Raw genomic sequence first — 23873 nt, 5'->3', positions numbered from 1 at the left:
GTTTGTTTTTGCAGGCTCAGGTTCTAGGTATTAGAAGTGTCTGGCTACATTATGGAAAGGACCCTACAGAGAAATAAACATTGTTCTTTCCCTTTCACTTGATCCGGTTTGTTATTGTGTCTAACCAAGTCTTGCTCAAGGAGAAGCCTCTTCCTGTAATCTCGCGAGAGGTGACTTGTTGCCTGAAACAGTGTTGGAAATGTGAGTGGGTCACGGGTGCTGGGAGGAGTGAGTTGTGTTGGAGTTTATATGAGCAATAAGGGGCAGCAGCAGTGTCTCTCAAATATAAAGACTTCTCTTCTTGCCAGTCTCTTTGGCAACTCGGCCTTGGAGTTGCTGTCAGCTAGGTTATTTATCGGACGTCCTATTGCCTTATGTCCCTTCAAGCACCCTGAGATCCTCTGCTACATCATTCCTGGTTGTTCCAAGGTCCACTTGAGCACAAAAACATGGGAAAATGGACTTGTACTTAGATAGCGCCTTTCTAGTCTTCTAACTACTCAAGGCGCTTTCACACTACTTGTCACATTCACACCACATTCACACACCCATGTGCAGCACGGGAAGCAATTCAGGGTTCAGTGTCCTGCCGAAGGACGCTTCGACATGTGGACTGGGGGAGCTGGTGATCAAACGGCCAATCTCTCGAATGGAGGACGACCCATTCTACTACTGAGCCACAGCCGCCCCCAAAGTGTTTCTATATAGGATAGGACTAGGGTCCACATTGAGTTAAAAACTACCTGATGATGATGATGATGATGATGTAGTGATGTAATCGGGGTTATCTCAGCTTGAGCATGGATGAGAAACACGTTAGTTCCCCCTTAAGAAAGGTCCTTCCACTGCCACAGAATACATTGTATAAGTATTTCCATAGGCGGAGTCATTCTCCTTGTATGGAGTAAACTGACATTCAGGTGTCACATTGTCTCTGTGTGCCCCAGACATGGAAGAATGAGACGGTAGCAGAGCAGGAGAAACGCTCGCCAAAGGAGCGGCCGATCCTACTGTCCAAAGACATCGAGTCCAAGCTGACTCTGCTGGATCGAGAGTTGAACTACTTGCTCAACAAGGCCAAGTTCGCCAAGCCCAAAGCTAAAGCCAAAGCAAATAACAGCACCAGCTCTGATAAAAGCAGCAAGACCAACGACACAGCCGAGGAGAAGGTCATCCCTCCCACAGAGGAGAGCACAGACACAAAGAGCGGTGGGTCCAACAGCAAAACACACATCTGGCTATTATTGTTCTCTTATGAATATGAAAAAAACTAACTAGAACTGAAATAACTTTCATGATTTTTTTTTTTTTTCCATTCAAACACAGAAAGCCCAGAGGAAGTGCAGCCAGGCGAAGCCCCGCCCACTGAAGAGAGCACTGTTCACACAGACTCAGACAGCCAATCCCAGCCCACAGAAGAAACAACTACTACAGGTCGGTCAGCCATACCAGTTGCTGATGATGCCGGAGAACTTTAGGGGGTGGACAAAATAATTGGAACACATTCAGTGCGGTCCAATACAACATTAAACTACAGGGTCAGAAATCCACAGTGAACTGAATGAACTCCTCGCTGACAGTCTCAACACAAATGCAACATTATAGTACTGCTGGACTATTGTAATGGATTACTTTAGCATGTCAATCATCTGTTCCTTTAACCAGTGACTAAGGTCCAGGGGCCTCATGTATAAAACTGTTCTGCTTATGGACGTAACACAGGAAGGGCGTAGCCCAAAAATATTCATTCTTTATTATTCACAACTGGAAATTTGGCAAACTTGAGTTAACACCTGTTGCCTGTAGATACAGTGAGATACTCATAATTAATATGAATCCATACTGACTACATGTAGAGAATAATGGTGTATTCAAGTAAAAAGGCTAAAAGAATCAATTTAACCCGGTTTGAGATTGAAAAAAGTAGAGGTAGGAAATTCTACACTGTATGGTGGATATGGTGTGGGTACTACAAATGCAGAGAAGGTGCCAGAGTGGCAGTGTGTGACGGAGGTAGTGAATGCTGCCAGCTGCAAAGGTCAGACCCTCCAACATAAAAGTCTAAGCCAAAAAGCTCATAGCTGTTCACAGACGGTGTTTGTGCCATAAGAGCGTTTGCCCCCCTGCATGAGCCACGTATTGTTTTGTTTAATAGTTACACATTCAGTGAAATAGGATTCCCTGTTATCTTTCCAAATATTTATAACATGGCCAGGGTAATATTTCAATCTATTTTGAACAAACCTATCACAAGTTTCATCCTTCTGCCATTACAGTGGCTTTCTCATTTCTCCAGTTTCTGTGCATAAGCCTGGGTCCGAGTTAGTGTGGAGGAAGGCACATTCTCCTGTCATGTTTGATTTACCTGTATAGAGTTTGCTTAGAAAATGGGGTACGCCTTCTGTTGTGCCTACATTAAAACAATCAATGAAGTATGAATACAGCTATAAACTCATAAATGCTTCAGGGGCCAACACTTGATCCAGCTGTTCCAGTCAGAAGCTTTACACATCTCACATGTCCTGAGTGGGCTGAGGATGGAGCAGTGGCCCCTTCATTCTTTTATATTATTAGTTGATCTGTGAAGCAACTCACTTTCCCTTCACATGAAAAAAAAGTTCATTAAGTTAAAGTTGTACTCGAGATTTGAGATCCCTTGTTTCTAGTCTCCTCTGTGGCAGTTACATGTAACTGCAGGTGAGCCTGTCCTTTCAGAGCCTCTATCTTGTCACGATCATGGTCACTATGTGTATTGACAATTGTATTTTTTTTTGTTCTTTTGTAAACTTTATTGAACATTCCCCTCTCTACTAAGTGCTTTCATTAGTGGCTCATATGATCAATGACTATTATTTTAACTCACTCTGTGATAGATAGGACCTTAAAAGACGATTAAATAGATAAAAAATCTTAGAGTACAACTTTAAGAAAAAAAAATGGAACATAAAATTGCTATAAGTCATAGTAGAATGTGATATTTGATTCCTGGACAATAAACCGTAATAACAATAGCCAAATGTCATGAAATTGGAATGATGGACTGTGTTTCTGTTGTTAAACCTGTTCAACAGTAATAAAACCTGCATAACAACATGATGTAGTTTATTACATTAAATGTTGCATCACATTCTTGTCTTATGCAAAGGAGCACTTGTTTGACATTTTGAAGAGATATCACCTCATTTCACCAGAGGGGTGTACTACGAAGTGCACTGAACATCCCCAGGGTTTCTTTGGATAACCTGGATAACCTGAAACTCTCAATCAGAATTAAACGTACCCACAAAGCTCACTTAAGAGTTAATTTGTCAAGCCAGGGTTTTTGCTTTAAGTTCAATGTGCGTTCTCATAAAAAGGGCGTGTATTGCTTCATTTGACTCACCCTTTGGTTCAAGGGACGCTTGTTTCACTGAAGAGGAGCAGATCATTATAATTAACTCCTATGAGCAGTTCAAGAGTATGAGAACAGCAAGGGGCAACACAGTTGACCCTAATAATGTAAAAAAAAAAATAGCAGATCATGTAAATCTGTAAGTGCAAAGATTCTGCATATTGTCTAAAAATCACTGTGAGATGTAGAATTGATAGCCATTAATCCCAATAGAGTGATGATGATTTAAAAATGCAAAAGCAGCGTCCAACCTGCTTTATTTTATATTTCAGGAAATGCAAAGGTGTAATACACCACACTGGCCATAATTCCATGACCTTTAGTGAATAAGTTTTCTGTCATTAGAATTGGAATTTTTTTAAACCATACATAAATGCTCATCACATGGGAGCCTTCATGTTTTCTAATTTTCTCCCTGTGGTATCGAAAATGGTATAGAATATTTTCCTGGGTATCAGTATCGTAACATACCTCACTAACCCACTAATCCAGCTTTGTAGTACACCCCACTGGTGACTAGTGTCACAGTGGGAGACGGCAGCAGTCCGCTACTTCGTTGGTGCTGAAACTGATGGACACAAAGCTCTCACTGAATGAAAATCACAATTAATTTGATGTCTTCCATTTTAGTAATGATTCTAATGCCTCATAGTCATCACCAGATGTGACTTTAACATCAGCAGAGCGGGTACGATGACAAGCCAGGTCTGCATTTCTATCTCTATTTCCAACCAAGGCCTTTTCAAATGCTGCAGCCATTTTGTCCCAGGCTTCACCATAGCAACAGCTTTTTGTGTGTGACTTTTATTAAATCAGTAAACATGGGTTTGAGTTGATGCTTTTCTGCACTAATGAACTGAGTTGACGTAATCCCACATGCACACAGTCTTAATGTTTCCTTTCTCTGTCCTCTTTTCCAGGACCAACAGAGAAGGGCCAAAGTGAAAACCACATAGAGGATGAATTATAACAGCTGGAACCGGGGGAATAAATCACTCTATTTATTGACAGTGTATAAATGTTCAAGTTCATTCACACACACTTTTGTTTGTTTTTTCTTAAATTTTGTCTTTATGTCCTTGTTTATTGAACTACTGGAAGCTGATTGGATAAAGATTGGACTACCCTCATCCTGCTCCCCTTCCTTTTCTATGCTGTTCATCTCTTGTGCTTTTCGTGGACTCTGTAAGCAAAGGAAACCATGAAGGAGCAGTTCAACCAAAAAAAAGCCTAAGACTGCATGTGTTGTCCATGTCCAGCAAATGGTCACGTCCATGCTGCTAAAGCGAGACATGTAAGCAGTGCTCGGCCATACAGTAACGATATGGACATTTGACAGGGCCGAGTGCTGTGTGACTTTGGTCATTCATGAACATTTCATGTCCTTTGTCCTTAACCATGCTGTGTTGTTGTGAGGTTCGTATTGTCTCACAGCCCTGACTCCTAAAAATCATGTCAAACTAAACTGCATTCTCTTTTATGTTTCCATTTTCTCCTGGATTACGTTTGTTTCAACACGCCCTCGTCCCAGCGACAGGTGCACGTTGAGCAACATGTGGTTAATGTAAATTGAAGCAGAACTATTTGGTCTAAAATAAGTCTGGTAATTAAAGGTTGAATATGTAAGTTTATTAAAAGCCATATTAAAAAATAGTAATTATACACCCACTGGGCGTTTTGAGGGGTACAGAATGAAAGTACTGCTTTTCCATAAAAAAATAGATTTAGTCTGAATTAATATTTAACATTTTTTAGGGGTTTGACAATGACTTTCTGTCCCGTTCTGGTTCCAGTGTAGCAGCCAATAGCGTTGCTGGTTGCCAGGGTTGTCTGTTGTTGGGTGCATCTACTGTAGGCTGGCACTGGGTGAAATGGAGTTTGCCAATCCTGCAGCTGCTTCGGAGCCTCAGTGAAGGGGGCATTATTTGTCCCAGCAGCTGAGTGAGCAGAGACGGGCAAAACCAGAGTCAGTAAAGGCAAAGCATTCACTCCATGGACTGAGAGAAAGGAGAGAAACGCCATTAAAACGCACGCTCAAATGGCTACGGTTCTCCTTGATCGCTAACATCACTTTCATCTTTACTTAGCTGGAACGGCTAACGCTAACTGTCAGTCAAACTCCTCTAATCCTTGTTTTTCTGGTGTGATTTGCTGGAGGGGACGGGTTCAAATAGGCTCAAACAGACTCTGGTCTCCTGTAGCCTGGCAATCCGACTGCTGGAATTATTTTTTGTTGTTGAGACTACGATCTTAAGACACTAGATTGTGGTGTTCTGCTCATTCTCTATATTCAACCTTTAAGTTAAGTCCCAGATGTAGGCCAAGTATGTGATGTTAGTTAACTTGCGTACACAATGAAAATAAGTCAATATTGACTGGGCTTCACACAGGACATAGACAGAGGCCTTCTGGGTGATCGTGGTGTGTGTTTGACCAGTCCACCCTGACAACCTGCCAAACCAGACTTTGATTACAATTGTGTTTGTGATGTGTCAAAAACAAATGTCATCTGGGAGAATATAAGTTTCCCTCGACATGTAATTCAGAATGTTGTTAGCTGTGTGAGAACTTAATGAGACCGAGGTGTCCTAACACCTGCACCTTTTACTCACTTTACATTGTCGCTGAGTTAGTGCACTACTTAATTGAGTTGATCACAGCAGAGGGTGAGGGAGGGTTAGAGTCCTTTGGAGGATTTCAATGGATATATTTATCCTATCCTGAATTGATTTGGCTAAATAATTTGTAGGGAAACCCTGACAAAATTTAGAGGAACTTGATTTACATAGTCTTTTAATCTGGTGAATCATAACTTTTGATGGTATAATGGTACAGTATGGAAGGTCACACTATAATTAGCTGCATGTCAGCTATAGAGAACGATGGCTGAGCAGGAATGCTGCCATAAATGTACATGGTATATGAACCTGCAGATAGAGGAACTACCTGTTTTAGAAATAGATCTACTAATGGTGTCACTCACATTTTCACTGTGCTGACTTAATGGAAGTTAAATGGTGAACGTCCGACATAATGCACCCCCTGTAGTTTAGTCAATTTTATTTATCATGCCCAATATCACAATTTGCCTCAGGGGGCTTTACAACCTGTACAGCAGATGACACCCTCCATCCTTTTTCCACCCTGGCTTCAGATCAGTAAAAAACATCATGTAGCTGTTGGTGACTGACCGCTCAGCTGCTCCTGTATGTGGACACTGTTCTTAAACGCAGCTGCCGAACAGGGAGGATTTAACATTTAAACCATTTTTCTGATCCGGCTGGATGAATTAAAATGACTGAATTAGTTTTTCTACTGATGCCCATACAAGCATGAGAAGAGCTTGAATGTGTTTCAGTGACAGTGGTCAAAGTCTTATAAACTGCTAAAGGTTGTGGAAGAGGTGGTGTATTAGTGTCGTCACTGTTCTTTACCTCAACAGGCCCTGTGGTGCAGATTCTTGCTCAGATGTTTGCTCCATTTTTCCGTTGGAACAGGTGGGGGGTTGGGGGACTGGTATCACAACTCTGGGTCAGCTGTGTGCTTCTGTGTTTGCAACCGAAGACAACAAAAAGTCATGGAATGGGAGATGCAAACAATGTTATGTTTCTAAACTGTTAATAAAAATCTTTTTGTTTTTAATTTGTATTGTATTTTTCTTTATGTACTGATTGATGGGGGGGACACCACAAACTAGAGACCTAGGGCATTGAGAGGAAGGATGGCTTTCCTATGTATATTGACGATAAGGGGGTTTCTGGGCAGTTTACACAATACCGTGCTCGCCTTCCAATCAACCAAAAATCTCCAAATGTCAAAGGAGATGACATGTTATTGATCTCAAATCACAGCATGGATTTTTCTATGATGTTCTTCAAGGACTTGAAATTCTGGTGTAAAACCATCCTCCTTTTTTGGTAAATACACTCATCAAATAAACCATCGAGACACTTTCTTTGTGTAGCAACTAATAACGGAGAAATCTGGGAGAGTGGCTAACATGCTAACAGCCGGACGTGGCTAACAGTGATTAGCTCAAACCTCTGCAGTAGCATGAGAAGAGTCCTTACACAGAAAACAAAGCAACAACTTGGTTAGAGAAGCCATAGTTTATTAAAAGAGTGTTTGAAAGACTTACAGGGCCACAGGTCAGACCTGAATCCTGGCCTCGGCCTGAGGAACCTGTCTACATGGGGCCCCCTGCTCCACCGGGTGAGCTAGATGTCCTCCTGGAATGGTTATCATGCATCTGAATCAAATCCTGATGTTTTTTTTTATTTATATCTGTAGCCTACCTTCATACTTTAAATGTGGAAAGTTGATTTAAAGTTGCTAGGTTTAGGGAATCACTTTGCAACTAGTTGCTTCAGAGCAGTGGTTTTTAGAGAAAGTGAAAAGTTGAGTTTGACTGCAGTTTGTTGGCTGCTGCATGGAAAGTGTCCCTGTGCTTCTCACTGATGAAGCCAACTCATAGATTTGAGTTTTCATTAGTAACATGTAGAAATCTCTGTATTTTAAAACCTTATCAAAGATTTCATTTACTTATCGGGCTCTTCCAGTCCGCGTCTTAAGATCCCGAATACCTTTGTGTGTGTGTGTGTGTGTGTGTGTGTGTGTGTGTGTGTGTGTGTGTGTGTGTGTGTGTGTGTGTGTGTGTGTGTGTGTGTGTGTGTGTGTGTGTGTGTGTGTGTGTGTGTGTGTGTGTGTGTGTGTGTGTGTGTGTGTTCGTGTGTGTGTGTGTGTGTGTGTGTGTGTGTGTGTGTGTGTGTATGTGTGTATGTGGTTGTGTGTGTGTGTGTGTGTGTGTGTGTGTGTGTGAGTGTGTGTGTGTGAGTGTGTGTGTGTGAGAGAGATGAGCTGACACCTGGCATGGCAGCCTCTGCCAGCAGTGTGTTAAAGTGGCACCATTACCTTAATACCAATTAATGTGTTTTTTTGTTTGTTTTGTTTTTTTTATGTACATTTTATTTTACAAATAAAAACAAAAACAAACAATATACATGACCTACATCACAACTCAAGGCCAAGAAGAAGAGAAGGGGGAAAAAAGCATAATTAAAACAATCAAAAATACATCAAAACTAAAGATAATAAGGACAAACTCAATGGTATACAAGAACAACCAGAGCGATGGGAACAAAAACAAAACAATAATCTTAATTAAAAACAACAATAAGACACAGCCAGAAGTGAGAGACTTCCCACTGGTCCGTCCTCACCAAACTCATCCTTTCCACCTCTCTGAATGTTTTTTACAATCAGTCCTATTGATAAAAAAAAATAATAATGTAACGTTTAATAAATCTCTTAAATTGGTTGATATTGAATGAATCCACACCATCAGCTTTAAAAATAAATATTTTTCCTAACAGAATCAGATTAGTAATATATCTTTTTGTCTCTGTAACATCACCAAGTATTATAAAAATGAAATCCAGTTTAAAACATAGTGAATAACACATTAACAATATGACAAAACCATCATCCCAATCAGTAATTCCACAAATCTTTAACATTTTTCTAGTAAACAAAAAATTGTAAATTATTTTGAATTGGAAGGATCTTGGAAGAACCAACCATGTGTTTATGACGCATCATTTTGAGTTATCACTTACTGCTACATGTTCTGGTATTAATTATTAATAAATGCTACAATAACTATTTCCCAAATGATTGTAGTGTCAAATACAGCTGCAAGTACTTATTAAAAGTATGAATCATACAAATGAATATACTTTATTACAAATACCATTATAAAAAGTACAGTGTCAGTTTTGTGACACCTTCTGTAGTAAGAAACACCCTGATAATTCCACATAGTAACCGTTTACAACCGTGTACGTTTTGTAAAACGCCTTTTTATAGGAACAGAAATACATAAAAACCTCTGAACCTAAAACTGGATGTGACTACAGTATCTATCACTCTGCTTTAGTAACAAATAATCCCTACATGGATACAAAGCTGTCTGGTTTGTGGTATAATGAACCTATGTGACTCTTTCACATGTCCTGTTTACTTTCTTTCTTCCATGCTGAATTCAAGCGCTGAGGTAGAACTGAAAAGATTTGAATATGCCATTGTTCTGCTGTTCTCCCTGTTTGAGGCCAGCAGACGGAACAAGCTGGTGAAGAAGGCTGGCTCTGGGGTCGGGCAGGAAGTGGACAGTGTGGAGGCACAAAGGAGGATGATGGGCAAGTAAAGCTTACCCAACAAAACCTCTCCTCCGCGCCATGACCAACTGGCAGATGAGCAACAGGCAGATGAGCAGCTCATTCAGCAGCCAGGTGTAAATCCATTCTCCAGCTGGAACGTCACCTCTCCACTGTCTCTCCTGGACCCATTATTATACACAATACCTCGCCTTGTTGTATATTGTATTATACTATACATTATGTTATATGATATATCATATTGATATTCAATTTTATTTTATATTGCAGCATAATACAGTATTTTACGTATATATTTTATTTATATATATATATAAATCACAGATCTGATCTTGATGAATCAATGGAACCGAAAACCATTAACCTACTTTTTTATCACTTTTTTATTACTACTAATTTTATCACAACAATTCATAATGTGACTCAGGAGTGTGTATGGCCCCCTCAGTAGGCACTCCAGACAAATTCTAGACTCCTGATGAGTCAGCAGATGGTGTCCTGGAGGATCTCCTCCCAGACCTGGATCAGGGCATCAGTGAGCTCCTGGACAGTCTGTGGCAGTACTTGGTGGTGTCAGGTGCTCAGACACATGACATCTCATAGGTGCTGAATTGGATTAAGGTCACATGTGTTCAGTGTGAATCTGCCCTCGTCTGTGAAGAGAATGGGGAATTCATTCTGTTGTTCTCTTGTGAATGGAGCTGCACCGTGCTGGTCTGTGAGCACAGGTCCCATTGGAGGACGCCGGGCCCTCATGCCACCCTCGTGGAGTCTGTTTCTGACAGTCTGATCAGAAACCTGCACACCAGCAGCCTGCTGGAGGTCCTGTTGTAGGGCTCTGGCAGTGCTTCTCCTGTTCCTCCCCACACAAAGAAGCAGATAGCGGTCCTGCTGCTGGGTTGGCTCATGTAACAGCTCTCCTCGTATAACGCCCGCTCTTGGTGTTATGCTTTTCCCTTCATTATTTTAAGCAGTGTATATAGTGTTGTACTATACTATATATATTTTATACTATATTATTATACTACTGCCACTTATACGGTCTCATCCCTCGCTATATATAACACACCATACTAGACTATATAATTAACATGTTACATTCATTCTTGCACTTTATTATAATAATCCAGACAAACACAGAGTTCCATGACTTAACCATATCATCAGTCTGGTGAGACCTGTTGGCTCTGCTGCTATTAAACCCACCACTGTCACTTTATCAGCACCACTCACTTTACCATGCCATTTTTCTCCAAAAGCACTTGTATTTATATCTACGAAGGTATAGTTTTTATTTTATTTATGTATTATTTTATTTGTCTGTATTTATTTCAGTTGTTTGTACTGCTGCAATAACCGAATTCCCCAGCTGAGGATCAATAAAGGTATCTTATTTCATCTTAGTTATCACCATCCACAACAGTGACACTGGCATTGTTTTCACCTTGTAATTCTGTGTACGTGTGCAAAGATACACAGAATCTCTGTGTCTGCAGCCTGCAACCGGGTCTTATTTCGTACTCTTCACATTCACACTCTTTAATGCTCAATGGTCATAGTTTTCAACATGTGGTTAACTTTGTGTGAATTCAAACTTAAAATTACAAGCATAATTTAGGTTAAGGCATCAAAACCACTTGGTTAGGATTAGGAAAAGTTTGTGGTTTGAGTTCAAATCAAGTATGTCTGTTATGTAATTAAATTTCACTTTGACATCCACGGGACACAAACATTGTCTCCTGTGTGAAAGTCCGGTGTGTGTTTGACCCAACCCAGCTCTCTTTGTCTGCGGGCACAGGTGCCACAAACACCACTTTACACTCTCCTGGACGATTTGGCGTCCCGGCTGTTGTCATCCCGCAAGATGGTCTCTAGTCTTCTAAAAATTTATCACAATGCTCACATGCAATTGTAAGCCATTTAACCTTGCCAAGCTGTCTTGAGCCTCTGTCACTCTTGTGTGTACAGAATTGTCTTGGTGGAACTAATTTTGGATTTGTGCATCTGGTAAACAATGTAGGCCACCAGAGTAAGACAGATGGCTCCAACAATGCCTGCTACAAGTGAGACAGCCAGCACGGTGCTGTCCAAATGAGTCCGCTGGGCACCTGGGGAGGAACGAGACGAGACGAGATGAGGGTTAACGGACCATTTCTATACTGAGTGTTGTGCTCTTGCAAATGCCAGTGATATTAATATTGTGAAGTGTCACATTATCACAACAATGCACATAATGGAAATGTATTAACGTTAATGTAATTAATGTACAACAACTGCCAGAAAAAAACGCCAATAAGTGTCTGTGATTGTAAATATATACTCAGGGAAGGTGACTGATGACGGTTAAAGATCCTTCTACAGCTTATCAATAGGTGTATTTCCATTAGCCCAATAAAGTGTCCACTCAGAAGGTTTCAGGGCTCGCCCTCTCAAATGGCCGTTCACTCACCATGTTTATATTACCAAAGAAATTCCTGACAAGGATTTATGAGACTCCGGAGGTGAGGTATCACTCTGGAAGGGTTTAGATTGCCGGTGATCTGCTGATCAGTAATACAGCGCTGCACCTCACTTCCTCAAAGTGAGAAATACAGAATAGTTTCATATAAGGTGTCCCGTATGATTCACAACGTCAACTTATGTACAAGTAACTTGAAAGAAATCATTCCACCTTAAAGATTTGAGGCGCTGTAAAAGTGTTTGTACTGCAGCGGGGTGACAGCCTGTCTGTCAACAGTGTGTGTGTGTGTGTGTGTGTGTGTGTGTATGTGTGCATTTGTGTGTAAATGGGGGAGAGAGAGAGATGGAGCATGCAGCGAAGGACCACAGGTCAGAAATTCAATCCAGAATCCATGCACAGATCATTTTCTGTGTTCCTCTACACCACTGGATAAAAGTGTCTGCTCTACTTCGCCGTGTGGTTGTGGCGTCTGTACGATCACACGTCACATCCCGCTGAGAGCTACATCCAGTCAGCAACCAGGTCAATCTCAGGGGAGAAAAGAGACGTTTTTGGCGAGATAGAGCCGCCTCATTCGGGGTAGTCGACCATAGTGGAAACGCACCTTAGGTTGCAGTTCTTTCCCCAGTTACTGTCTGTTTTCCAACCTTGACAGGAATCACCCCAGTAGATATTCTGACAGGGTGTCAGAATGCTTCCAATAAAGTGCTGGACACATGAATGAACATGTCTGAAACCTCTTTCCCCCACAATCACACCCACTTCATGCAGTGATTGGCCATCTGTGCCAAGGTGAGAAACGCGCCATGGAGTGAACTTCTCTCAAGCTCTTTTGTTTTACTGTTACTCTGACTTAACTACTTAACTATTTCTGTCACTCAAGTGAACAACTCAACTGCAACTCTAAGGGCGCACTCACACTGTCCATCCGTACCGTGCCCTGAGCTTTAGGGTACTTGTCACCCCCCTCCCTCTCCCCCCGCGGCCCAGGCCCGTTTGTACTCACACTACCTGGGCCTCGGCGGTATGCTTCTTGCTGCCTATACGTCATCACGCCGTAACACGTAACATGCATCGATTGTCTTCCTTGCGATGCTTCTCTTTGTTTACAAAAGCGTGCAGTCTTTTGGCCACATAATGGAAAGCAGCGCAGAAAACATGGTAACGTTTTTGGCTTTGTGGTTTTTCTGACCAAATCTGCAGTAAACACTCCACCTCCACATCACACCAACGTGAACCTTTCGCCGCCATTGTTTTAAATGTCCGCGCATGGAAATTAATTGGGCCGACCACAGATTTCTCCCTTTTCCCTGATGCTCTGAATAAGGAGCTAAACTGCTCTCTAGTGGCATTTTGTAAATAAAGTTTCTAAGAATGTGTGAAAAGTCTCTAAATCTAGTGAGAAAGTGGCGCCTGTCAGTGCTTTGGGACGGGGAAGGGGCTCACAGCAGCACCCTCTGCTCGTTGAGGACAAAACAGCACCAGAGTCTCCACTGTATTCTGATTCTCCACAGCGTCTCCCTGTCTCTTCTTCTCCGTTGTTGGTGTATTTCTGTGGCAGTTACAGCGCCACATCCAGGCCTGGCATGTGTACTACAGCACTTTTAGTCGGCTTCACTGGTTTCGTGTGGACGCAGATATTTCCTGAGTCGAGACCCTAGTTTCCCATTACCAGGTGAGGTGGTCTGACTTTGGACGAATCCACCCCTACTACCCCAGTATACATTATACTCTGTGAGCCTTTATTGTCTATATGAACAGGGAAATCAAATAACACTGTGGTTCAATGCTCTTGTCATCTGCGTTGATGATAAATATACAGGAATGCAGGAAATTAGATCAAGTTGGCAGTGTATACATACCTCCAGGTACCACCAGATACCCTGTAAGAGGACAAGAGAAACCCTCAGTTCAGTCATGAACAGCCATGAAGTCATGAAAGAAAACTTCCACTCAACTTGTGCAGACCAATATGGGATAGGTGTGATGAATATATCTGAATTCTGAGGCTTAAATCTGTGGCGTAAGACTGTTCACATTCTCACCGTTATCCAGCCGTGTAGTGATAGGGCCTGAGCTGATGGTGGCCATGTCGCTCACTGTGGTGCCCTTGTTGTTGTTGGCACCACGGCGCCTCCTTGTGTTTGTGCCTGTGGTGCAGTTCTGTAGGGGAAAGGGGTGATTACTTTTTTGGTTTTAACAGTTTTCGAGCAGAAATAAAGTACCCTGCACTGAATATTTGAGATGTAGCAGTTAAAATGAAGAGCATTTCTGAAGACAGCTTTCCATAAAAATACGGTATTACTATGAACTATCTCTGCTAACTCCATTAGCACTGTTCGTCTGCATGTGCTGACACGCTGCAGTAACACAGAGACATTAGTTACAGACTGTAACTCCAGTTTCTATAAGTACAGTGACGAACAGGAAAAGCCTATATAAAATAGGAACTCATGGTATGAGTGGGACTTGAGTCAAACTGGAGTGAAAGATTTAAGTGATTTACAAACTTAAAAAAAAAAATCACATCATACAAAATCCACCCATTTGCACGCCTCACGCTCTGCTCTGTTCTGTTAATATGCTCTAAAAGGAAGAAGTGTGCTTGTTAGAATTATTTTTTCATTTTACACACACACACAGGCCCGAAATACAGACACACAGGCCCGAAATACAGACACATGCTCAGACAGGACCTATATACATGCACCAATGGAGAGATGTTAGAGCGAGGGCTGCAAGTGACCAGTGACCCCGAGCAGTTCGATGCCTTGCTCAACAGCACCTCGGCAGTGCCCAGGAGATGAACTGGCACCTCTCCAGCCACACTCCATTCATGGTCCACACAGGGACTTGAACCAGCAACCCTCCAGTTCCCAGCCCAGTCACCTATGGACTGAGCTATCAGAGAACAAGTTATTAATATTTGATTTATTCTAAAAATATTGTTAGTCTTTATTATTCAGAATTTGATAGAATATCTGCTGTACTGCTGAGTCAAGCTGCAAAGCTGCAGAATTGTTGAGTATTCAGATGGCGTCGTGAGCAAACCCAGTCCTACACCCAACAATGTTTCCCATCAGACCCAAATAAACTTTACGTTCTCTCATCACTGAAATCACTCTGGAACAGTTCTCCTGTCCACACAACATGCTCCTCAGCAAAGGCAAGCCTAGCCTTTTTATTCTTTCTGCTGATGAGAGGTTTGGTCACTGCAGAGTTGGCTTTCAGTCCAAAAAGTCTTAAACGATGAGACACTGTGTGCAGAGATGGATCCTTGCCCTGTTCAGCACTGAACTGGAGACCAACTCCAGCTGCAGTGTTGAACTGATTCCCCACTGAGAGTCTTCTCATAATCCTGTCCTCTTGTGCACTTGTTTTACGTGGACGACCGGCCTTTTTGAGGGACTTAAATGAATCTGTGTCCTTGTAAAGTTTCAGTATTCTTGAAATCACAGACTGTGAATGCCCAACCTCTCTCTGTTGGCTGAGAGGGTCATCCCTTTGGCCTTGTGGACAACCTGCTGTCTCAGGGTTTCAGTCTCCTTAGAGCTGCTCGCCATCTTGCAAAGTAACCAGGAGAGCTGCAGATAAATAGGGTGTGTCCAACATTGAAGTCACCAGGTGCCAGATTAACACCAATGACATGGGCCTGTATTCCCAAAACATTTTAAACTGAACTAAACTCAAAGTAAGTTTTGTCCTGCTGACTTGGGGTAACCCTTTATAAAATGGATGTTTCAGTTATATAGTATTTTAGGAATCCTATGTCTTTGGCCATAAGAGTATTTCACAAAGTGTTTTGGTGCTTAATGCAGCTCCTAAATCCGTGAAAAGTTGGAAATAGTCAAGAGGACTCCTAAATCACTAAGAGCAAATAAAAAAAAAACTAAAATGGCTGCTGCCGACAATCCTCCTCATAAACCCCTCAAGAGAGAAAGCTTTAATGATGGTGAGCTGTTGAAAAGATAGGCCTATCACTCCTTTTTGTCTTTTGAAGTTACCCTGACTTTCCCTTTAATAATGTTCTTCCTTTCATGCACAAGTTGTTGTTTCCACCTCTCACTGTCAGCCATGGTTATTGTAGTGTGATCATTACGAGGCTTCTTCCATGGATACCTGATCATTGTTAATGAGCTGATAGACATGGAAGAGGCTGACAGTTAGCTGCACATATAGTGGACCAGTCAGCAGCTGATGAGCTAAGAGAAAGTGTTTTTGGAATACGGGCCCTGGAGTTGGCCTCCATTCAAAACCACGATCTTCCCCTAATCATCACTGTACTGTATTTCCCATTTGTAGTTATTGCAGAAAGCAGAAATGAAAAACAGAAATATGGTGTCATTGTACACAAAGCATCCAATATCAAAGTTCTTGTCTGATGGAAGGTTTGGATTTGTGATGTGTGGTTTTGCAGTTGAAGCAGAGTCTGACCTGAATGAGGTTGTGGCAGTAGGAGTTCACACAGAGCCTGGTGGTACAGTGGACATAATAGGTGGAGAGAGTTGCATCTGTGCTTACAAAGCGGAAAGCCTCGAAGGAGAAGCGGGCTTCCTGCTGTGCCCCGTTCACTCCCATTACTGTCTGGCCATCCCGGTTACACCTGAAGAGGACAGGTGGGGATATGTTTGTTCTCTTCTCCAGAGTTCTCTACCAGGTTTGTGTCTAACAAATAATCTGAGATTCTGACCAACAGACAGGACAGCTTCTGGTTTAGCATTGAATGGTTCACAGATGCTTTTACCACTAACACTGACTGTTTTTAAGGCTTTTCATGCATTCTTTCAATATAATTCACATTGGAAAACATGTTTCACGTTTGCATTAGGCATATATGATGAAAACACTAAGAAGAGTGTTCAGATTTTTCTGGATGGATTATAGTAGACCTATTATATCACATTTTGTAAATTCTAAAATACCTGTGGATGAAAATATTCTGAACAACTAACACTTGAGCTAGATTTATTTATTAAAGGTTGAATATGTAGAATCTTTATTACAAGCACCATTAAAAAGCACGCCCAAATGGCTACGGGTCTTCTTGATCACTAACATCACTTTCATCTTTACTTAGCTGGAATGGCTAACGCTAACGGCTAAAGCTTACTGTCAGTCAAACTCCTCTGCAATACTTGTTTATATGGTGTGATTACCCCGAGGGAATGGGTTCAAACAGGCTCAAACAGACTCCGGTCTCCTGTAGGCGACTCGGCCGGGTCTGACCAACCTGGCAACCCGACTGCTGGAATTATTTTTTGTTGTTGCGACTACGATCTTGAGACACTAGGTGGTGATGTTCTGCTCATTCTCCATATTCAACCTTTAATGCAGACAATGAGATGTGACTCAATGAGCAGAAAATCTAGTTATTTCTAAAGATGATCTTTGTGTTTCACTTTTCATCTGGAGGCTGGTAACTCACCCAACAAAGAGATCGTGAAATGTGGCGTTGAAGATGTTGATGAAAGGTGAGGTTGTGACGTAACAACGATCCAGGACCACATTGAATCTGCAAGGAGGAAATTTGTTATCAGCGGGGATTCATAGAGCGAGTCATATTTTCCCAAACATTGCCATGGAGGTTGGCAGAGGGTTTTGGGAAAAAATACTTCTCCGACTCGTTATCTAATTTTGATCAGGTAAACCTGTGTATATTCCTGGGTTAACATGCACACCAAACAGAACACCATTTTATTGCCAGATATTTAGGGTTGACATGTCAGTATGTTCTTTTTAGAGCAAATACTTTTAATGTTAAATATTAAAAAATATATACAATCAGTATACTCCAGTTGGTTAAGTTGTGTGAAGTACCTGTCTGTGAGGTTGGACGCCTTCACTTCTACAAAGATCCTGGTCTTTAGCTCTAGCCCTCCTGCAGGGATCTGCAGCACGGATGAGTAGGCATTGTCCTTTAACAGAAGAAAGAGAAGGATTGTTGTTTGGGCTGATCTGTTGCTCTTTTTGAGATAAAGCTTCAGTTTCAGTATCAGTTTAAGGGCCCATCAACACAGAGAGGCGTTTTCCTGTAACCTCACAACTTTAGTATTGTTTTGTCCGTCCACACGCAGCCAGTGTTATCGGAGCCTGAATCCGGGTCCCAGAGTGGGAAGATTTGAAAACGCCTGTTGTCGTCTGGACGGTGAGGCCGCATACTTTGTTAAATAATGCTGTCATCGCCACACCGCCAAACTTTAACCCTGCGTCAAAATTGCTGCTGCATGAGAGGAGAGAGACAGACCCATAGCCTGTTTACTGAACTGGACTCTGAGCCACATGCATGAGAATGAATTTCTAAGAAGGTGTGAAAAGTCTCTAAATCTAGTGAGAAAGTGCCCACTTCTGAGTGCTTTGGGACGGGGAAGGGGCTCCCCTCTGCTCGTTGAGGACACTAACTGCATAGTGATTGGTGCATCAGAGTCCAAAACAGCACAAAAGTCTCCACTAACACCATAAACAGTGACACATTTCTCTTTCGGATGGAGGAGGATTTGGGAAGTCTCCAGATTTGGAGAGAAACTCTCTGGTGTTTGTATTCTCCACAGCGTCTCCCCGTCTCTTCTTCTCTGTTGTTGGTGTATTTCTGTGGCAAATACAGCGCCCCACCCAGGCCTGCCATGTGTACTACAGAGTTTTGTGTGGACAAAAAACTTTTTAAGAGGGACAGAGAAAAAAAAAGGTTGTTTTTGATCGTGTGGATGTACCCTAAAACTACCCATCCCTCCACACCAGGGAAGGTCCACAGGAGGGCACTTGCTGTTAAATTGGTTGTCTGAGTAGTACATGACTTAATTTGATGTCAGTTAAATTTCATTGATGATGATAGAGGTACAGATTGTGTTGGTTCCTAGGTTGCATGATGTTGCCTAGACTGCACTGCAATTAAACACAGTTGTACAGGGCACTGACTTAGAGGAGCAACAGTTTTGTTTTTTCCTGTAAATGGTTTCTTTAGTTTCTTTAGTCCTGGGAGACATCTGAAATGTAAGATGGTGCCAGTTTGCTCCTAAATGCAGATATTCTGCTATGTCACGCACACTTTTCGTATAGAGCAGCTCGCTGTTGTCACCTCACTCCTCTTACCGCATAGAGTCCCATGCTTAGTGTGCTGATGAAACTCCCATTATTGTCTTTGACAGCCAGGTTGCCTCCAGACCTGTTGGACAAAAAAATGTTATGTCAGCAGATGGAAACTGTTACAGGAAAAAAAAAACATCTTGTCAAAAACCAGGTCGTCTCTCATCGGATACATGAGGGACACAAGGAGGTGAGATTCAAGCCCTTCTGAAACTAGACACAAGAGTAACACACACCTCTGAGGGCATTGACTACTCCATTAGACACAACCACATGTGGTAACTTGATACTTTCTGAGATATAGTTAAGTTGAACTGAGTTTCCTCCATACAGTCACCCTCTCTTTAACATGTTTCCCTCTCTTTAACATGTTTAATTCAAGAAATCAGAAACGTCACTAAACACTTACTATCCAGAGCTGAATACATTTCCCCTCTATGCTACACATTTCTCTTGATTTAATTTCACACACAACCATTGTTTTGATAGCGTTATGGCTATTGTGATTACTTTAATTCATATAGTTCTCATGGTATGCAAAAAATGTACTATTCAAACTGTCTTTGGCCATTTGCAAATATATTGGCCAGTGTTTAAAAGTTGCTTTTTTTAAATTTATAATTTCCTGTTGATAAAGTTACACATTAGTATCTTGCAGGCAAGTGCAATAAAGAAAAAATGTGAACATAAAACATGAGAAGGAGAGAGCTTGTGAGGGAGTTTCTGTGTTTAGCAACGTTTTATGTTCTGTAAGACATAAATACTCTTTGTTGCTCTTAGTCGTCAGACTGTTTCTTTATTCTATTATTGTTTTAAATATAGAGAATATAGAGAATAAATATACAGTATTGTATCCTGTAGTACCAAGCCCCCACCACAGCGACTTCCTGATTGTCCAGTAGGAGCAGGTTTCGTAATAGAGCAGTTTCTCATTGACCCCCATGTTAAACATTCCGTTTTCACAGCATCATTAAACCTGTTTAAGGCCTGGTATAAAAAAACATTCTAGTCTGTATGTTTAGGTCATGTCTCCATGACAACACTGAAGGGGGTGATTTTTTTTGGTTAAAGTTTATGAATAATTAGGGGCGCTGCCTCTTGAGTGGCCAAAATAACCAACCAAACAACATATAACATAAGTAGATAGGCAGGGTAAAAAAATAATTAATATATAAATAAAACTAATACCAAAAAATAAATAAAATAATTCGAGGAGGAATACAAAAAATAAATAAATAGAACAAAAAAAGAGGGGAGAAGTTGTCTCTCCTTCAAGGCACTAGGAATTATCCTCTGCATCATCAGGAGTAACAGTAAGACTATCACTAATAAAAGCTAGCGGGTGGTCCCAGGTTCGTGGAATGCTGTCAAGATCCCCTCTGTGAAATCCTTAACTTCTCTAAGCTTAGACATTGTAAAATTTCACATATCCAACTATTATGAGTCAGTGTAGAAGCATGTTTCCATTTAAGAAGAATGTTACTTCTGGCGAGTAGGGTGGTTAAGGCCACGACGGCTTCGGGCACGTCCAAAACATGTGTGCGTGGGCCGCTGGGGACTGCTTACAGCGGTTACAAGCATCACTGTGACTAGGGTATATCTTAGCCAATTTAGCGTTGGTAAAATGGGCTCACAGTAAAGTTGCTGCAACTGTGTCAGGACCTTACCGATTATTGATCGCTTTGTTCATTCCCTTAGTATTCCAGGAAATCAGACACACCCCAGTTCCTGTCTTCACAGCATTAGCCATAGAAACAATGATAATAAGTTGGAATGACACTGCATGACCTTAAAGTAATCTGTAGTAGTGGAGGAAGAGAGTGGGGAGGAAGAATAAAGCAGAAAAAAAAACTAAAGAAAAAAGGAACCCAAAAACAAGAAAAACAAAACAAAAGAAACAAAGCAGTAACATTGGGACCAATCTGAGGACTACTCCCATGGAAAAAAACCTTCTGAGCTATTCAGCTCGCAACTAACAGCTACACTGAGCTTCAGGGGTCTCCTCGCTTAACTAACAGTGTTTGACCCCTTGAGTCACATGAGGATAATAACAATAGTAATAAAAAATAATAATAATGATTTGGAACAGACAGTGGCAGCCATGTAAAATAAATTAAATTAGCCAGCAGATGGTGCCAAGATGCCTTAGGGTAGGCAGGCCATGAATGCCCTTTTTTGGTAAGAGGAAATGAGGCGGAGTCAAAGTCTGACAAGATGGCGGCTCCGCATTGGTGAGGACGATTGGATCAAGTTGAGAGAACGGACCCCGACAGAGAGGCTACCTCCATTTTTATACAGTCTATGGGTAGTGCAGTGTTTGTTTGCAGTTATATGATTTGAAGTCTGTGTGATTGTTGACTCCTCCTTTAAGTTTAGTGTTATTGTCGCGTTTAAGTAAAAAGAGTTATATAGTTATATAAAGACTAACTTACTTTTGATACCAAGTAATAAGTAAAGAAATGTTATTAATTTTTAAAGGGGTACTACATAAAAACTTATTTACCACACTTCCTAAGTAACTTGACCAACATGGCTCCTGGGTATATAAATATACCCACAATATAAATAGGTGTGCATTTTAAACTGCAAATTTCACTTACACGCTCATCTGAGTGTTGTTGACCAGGTATTGCAGTGGGTAGCGGCAGGAGAACCCATACATCACCTCTTGGTGATAGGTGATGGCTCCTGTGCCAGGGTCTTTGGAGCACACCATGCCTGAGATGCTGATGTACTGGACGTTGGAGAAGTCTGCAAACAGTCCGGTTCCCACCTCCTCAGTGGTCTTTTAAGAAAGTTCAAGATTGTTAAATAAGAATGTATTGTGTGAGTGGCACCTGCCCAGTATATTATATATAACATACAATCAGTTTGCTGGAGCAGACAGAGATTGCCTCCTCTGTGATGGAGAAGTTGAACTTGAGGACAGGCGGGTCCACTGTCCAGTCAGGAGTCCCTTTACACTGATGTTTTGAGTGCTCTGAGTTGAGGGCCAGCAGTGATTCATTGTATCCATTGAAATAGATGGGACACAGGAGGATCTGGAGGTCCACTGTCCGAGGGCCACAGTTGACCTGGATGTCTGAGTTAGCTGAAAAAAAGCGAGGGTTGAGACCAGAATCCACTTTTTAAACTTTTATTTTTTAACATCAAATTTTAAACATGACTCAGACTGTGGCTGAGGGGTAGACTACTACAGAGCTAACTTCTTAAATGGGTATTCCACTGATTATACATGTGTGGAGTTTATTTGTCATGAGGAGTAGCTACTCAGCCTGTAAAAACAGTTGCATAATGTCCAACTGGGGACTGGGCTGGATGGACATCGAACTCTCCTGGTTAAATCATCAGTACAAAATATTTGTGTGATAAAATACTAGGTTCTTTGATGCACAGTCAAAGTTAAAGTCTTTCTCCCTCTGTGTCTGCTAATCTGAGTTTGTCTATTGTATGTTTTGACAGCCGGTCCGCCTGTACCTGTTAGTGCACGTGGCCGTGAAAAAACCCCAATGGTATTTCATGTGACAATCCAAAACCACTTTTATCCACAGTATTCCCAGTACAGCTCCTTTAACTACACCTCCCAAGGTGTGTTTCAATATTAAACATCCAATCACTAAGCTTAAAGGTTCTCAAAACGCTTCTCCATTAGCTAGCTAGCAATTTGCCGCATTAGCAAGCAAGCTAATATTAGGTGGACCACAACACATCCAGTCCACACAGGCTGTGCCTCTGCTACACACACCAGAACACATTACTCTTCCTGAGGATTTGATCATTATTTTAGAACCATATACATAATATTATACATAATATTTTATAGCTATAGCTTCCTCCAAAGCTTGGCCTTAGTCTTGTTCCAATGATTGAAGGTTTAAGGTTAATTTATCGTCTCTCTACAATACAGGGTTTCACAACAAGTTGTAGTCCCTTTATGCTATATAAGCGAGCTCAATTGTGAATTGTTGTATCCTGAAAACACTCCAAGAGTCTTAAAATTTGTAAGTTTATCTGTTTAGTTTCTAATATATTATCAGTGTAAACAGCAACAAAACATCCAGTTATAGTAGCATGCAGTTGAGAGTGTTTTTGCGAGGAATGCTCTCGCAAGCATGAAAACAGAAATTCCATTCAGCTTTGTTTACCTTCTTCTGACAAGTTAAGCCAGCAGCTCCACTTTCAAACTCCCTAAAGCTGTAACCCTCCTCCTCTCAGAGATAAAGACACAACCCTCAGCACGCTGCTGGTGCTTATTAGGTTGCAGGAGAGAGAGAGAGAGAGAGACGGAAAGACAGACAGACAGACAGACAGAAGAGTGAGTAAGTCACCGACCTGGACTCCTGAATGTGGACTGTCCCATGCAGGCATGTTGAGCTTTAGCGAGAACGAGTCTGGCAAGTAGATACGTAAGTAGTGCCAGCCACATTGTCCTCAAACTTCTGGGAAAAAAAACACAGAAGACAGGAATAAGAAGTGAATGTTGGATCATGGTTAAGAGCTTGAAAGGGCTATGAAATATACAGAAAAGTCCATCTCCATTACCGATCATCCCAGAAACGCAGGTGGATGAGATTGAGATTCATAGGATCTGTGGTTTGCAGAACCGTACAATGCGAACATAATTTTTCTGGCTACTGGGTGAAACTGCTGCTGTAGCAACAACTCATATCATTTTTAACAGCCGCACAGTGATACTTATATTGTTTTCACCTTGTGAGTCTGTGTGCGTGTGTGTGTGTGTGTGTGTGTGTGTGTGTGTGTGTGTGTG

At 41.6% G+C, this 23873-nt stretch overlaps 2 protein-coding genes across 2 annotated transcripts in view; one reads left to right on the top strand and one right to left on the bottom strand.

Annotated features, from left to right (window-relative positions):
• hyou1 (hypoxia up-regulated 1) overlaps positions 1–7033 on the top strand; it is a 29038-nt gene extending 22005 nt beyond the window's left edge. The window contains exons 22-24 of the mRNA XM_083927549.1: positions 948–1209; positions 1327–1434; positions 4312–7033. Of these exons, the coding sequence (XP_083783675.1) occupies positions 948–1209; positions 1327–1434; positions 4312–4361 (420 nt within the window). The 3' untranslated portion in view covers positions 4362–7033. The remainder of the gene's footprint in view (positions 1–947; positions 1210–1326; positions 1435–4311) is intronic.
• Positions 7034–11379: 4346 nt separating this feature from the next.
• On the bottom strand, positions 11380–23531 carry LOC310956351 (zona pellucida-like domain-containing protein 1; the record flags this gene model as incomplete). Its single annotated transcript, XM_083926548.1, has 11 exons — positions 11380–11443; positions 11531–11672; positions 13888–13908; positions 14071–14188; positions 16460–16628; positions 17451–17537; positions 17843–17940; positions 19112–19184; positions 21706–21890; positions 21970–22196; positions 23438–23531. The coding sequence occupies 11 exons, from the start codon at positions 23529–23531 to the stop codon at positions 11380–11382; spliced, it is 1278 nt and encodes a 425-aa protein (XP_083782674.1).
• Between the last annotated feature and the right edge of the window lie 342 nt (positions 23532–23873).

Source organism: Echiichthys vipera (genome assembly GCF_963691815.1).
Source record: "Echiichthys vipera genome assembly, chromosome: 14".
Classification (NCBI taxonomy): Eukaryota; Metazoa; Chordata; class Actinopteri; order Perciformes; family Trachinidae; genus Echiichthys; species Echiichthys vipera.
This window is presented reverse-complemented; position numbering and strand designations above follow the sequence as displayed.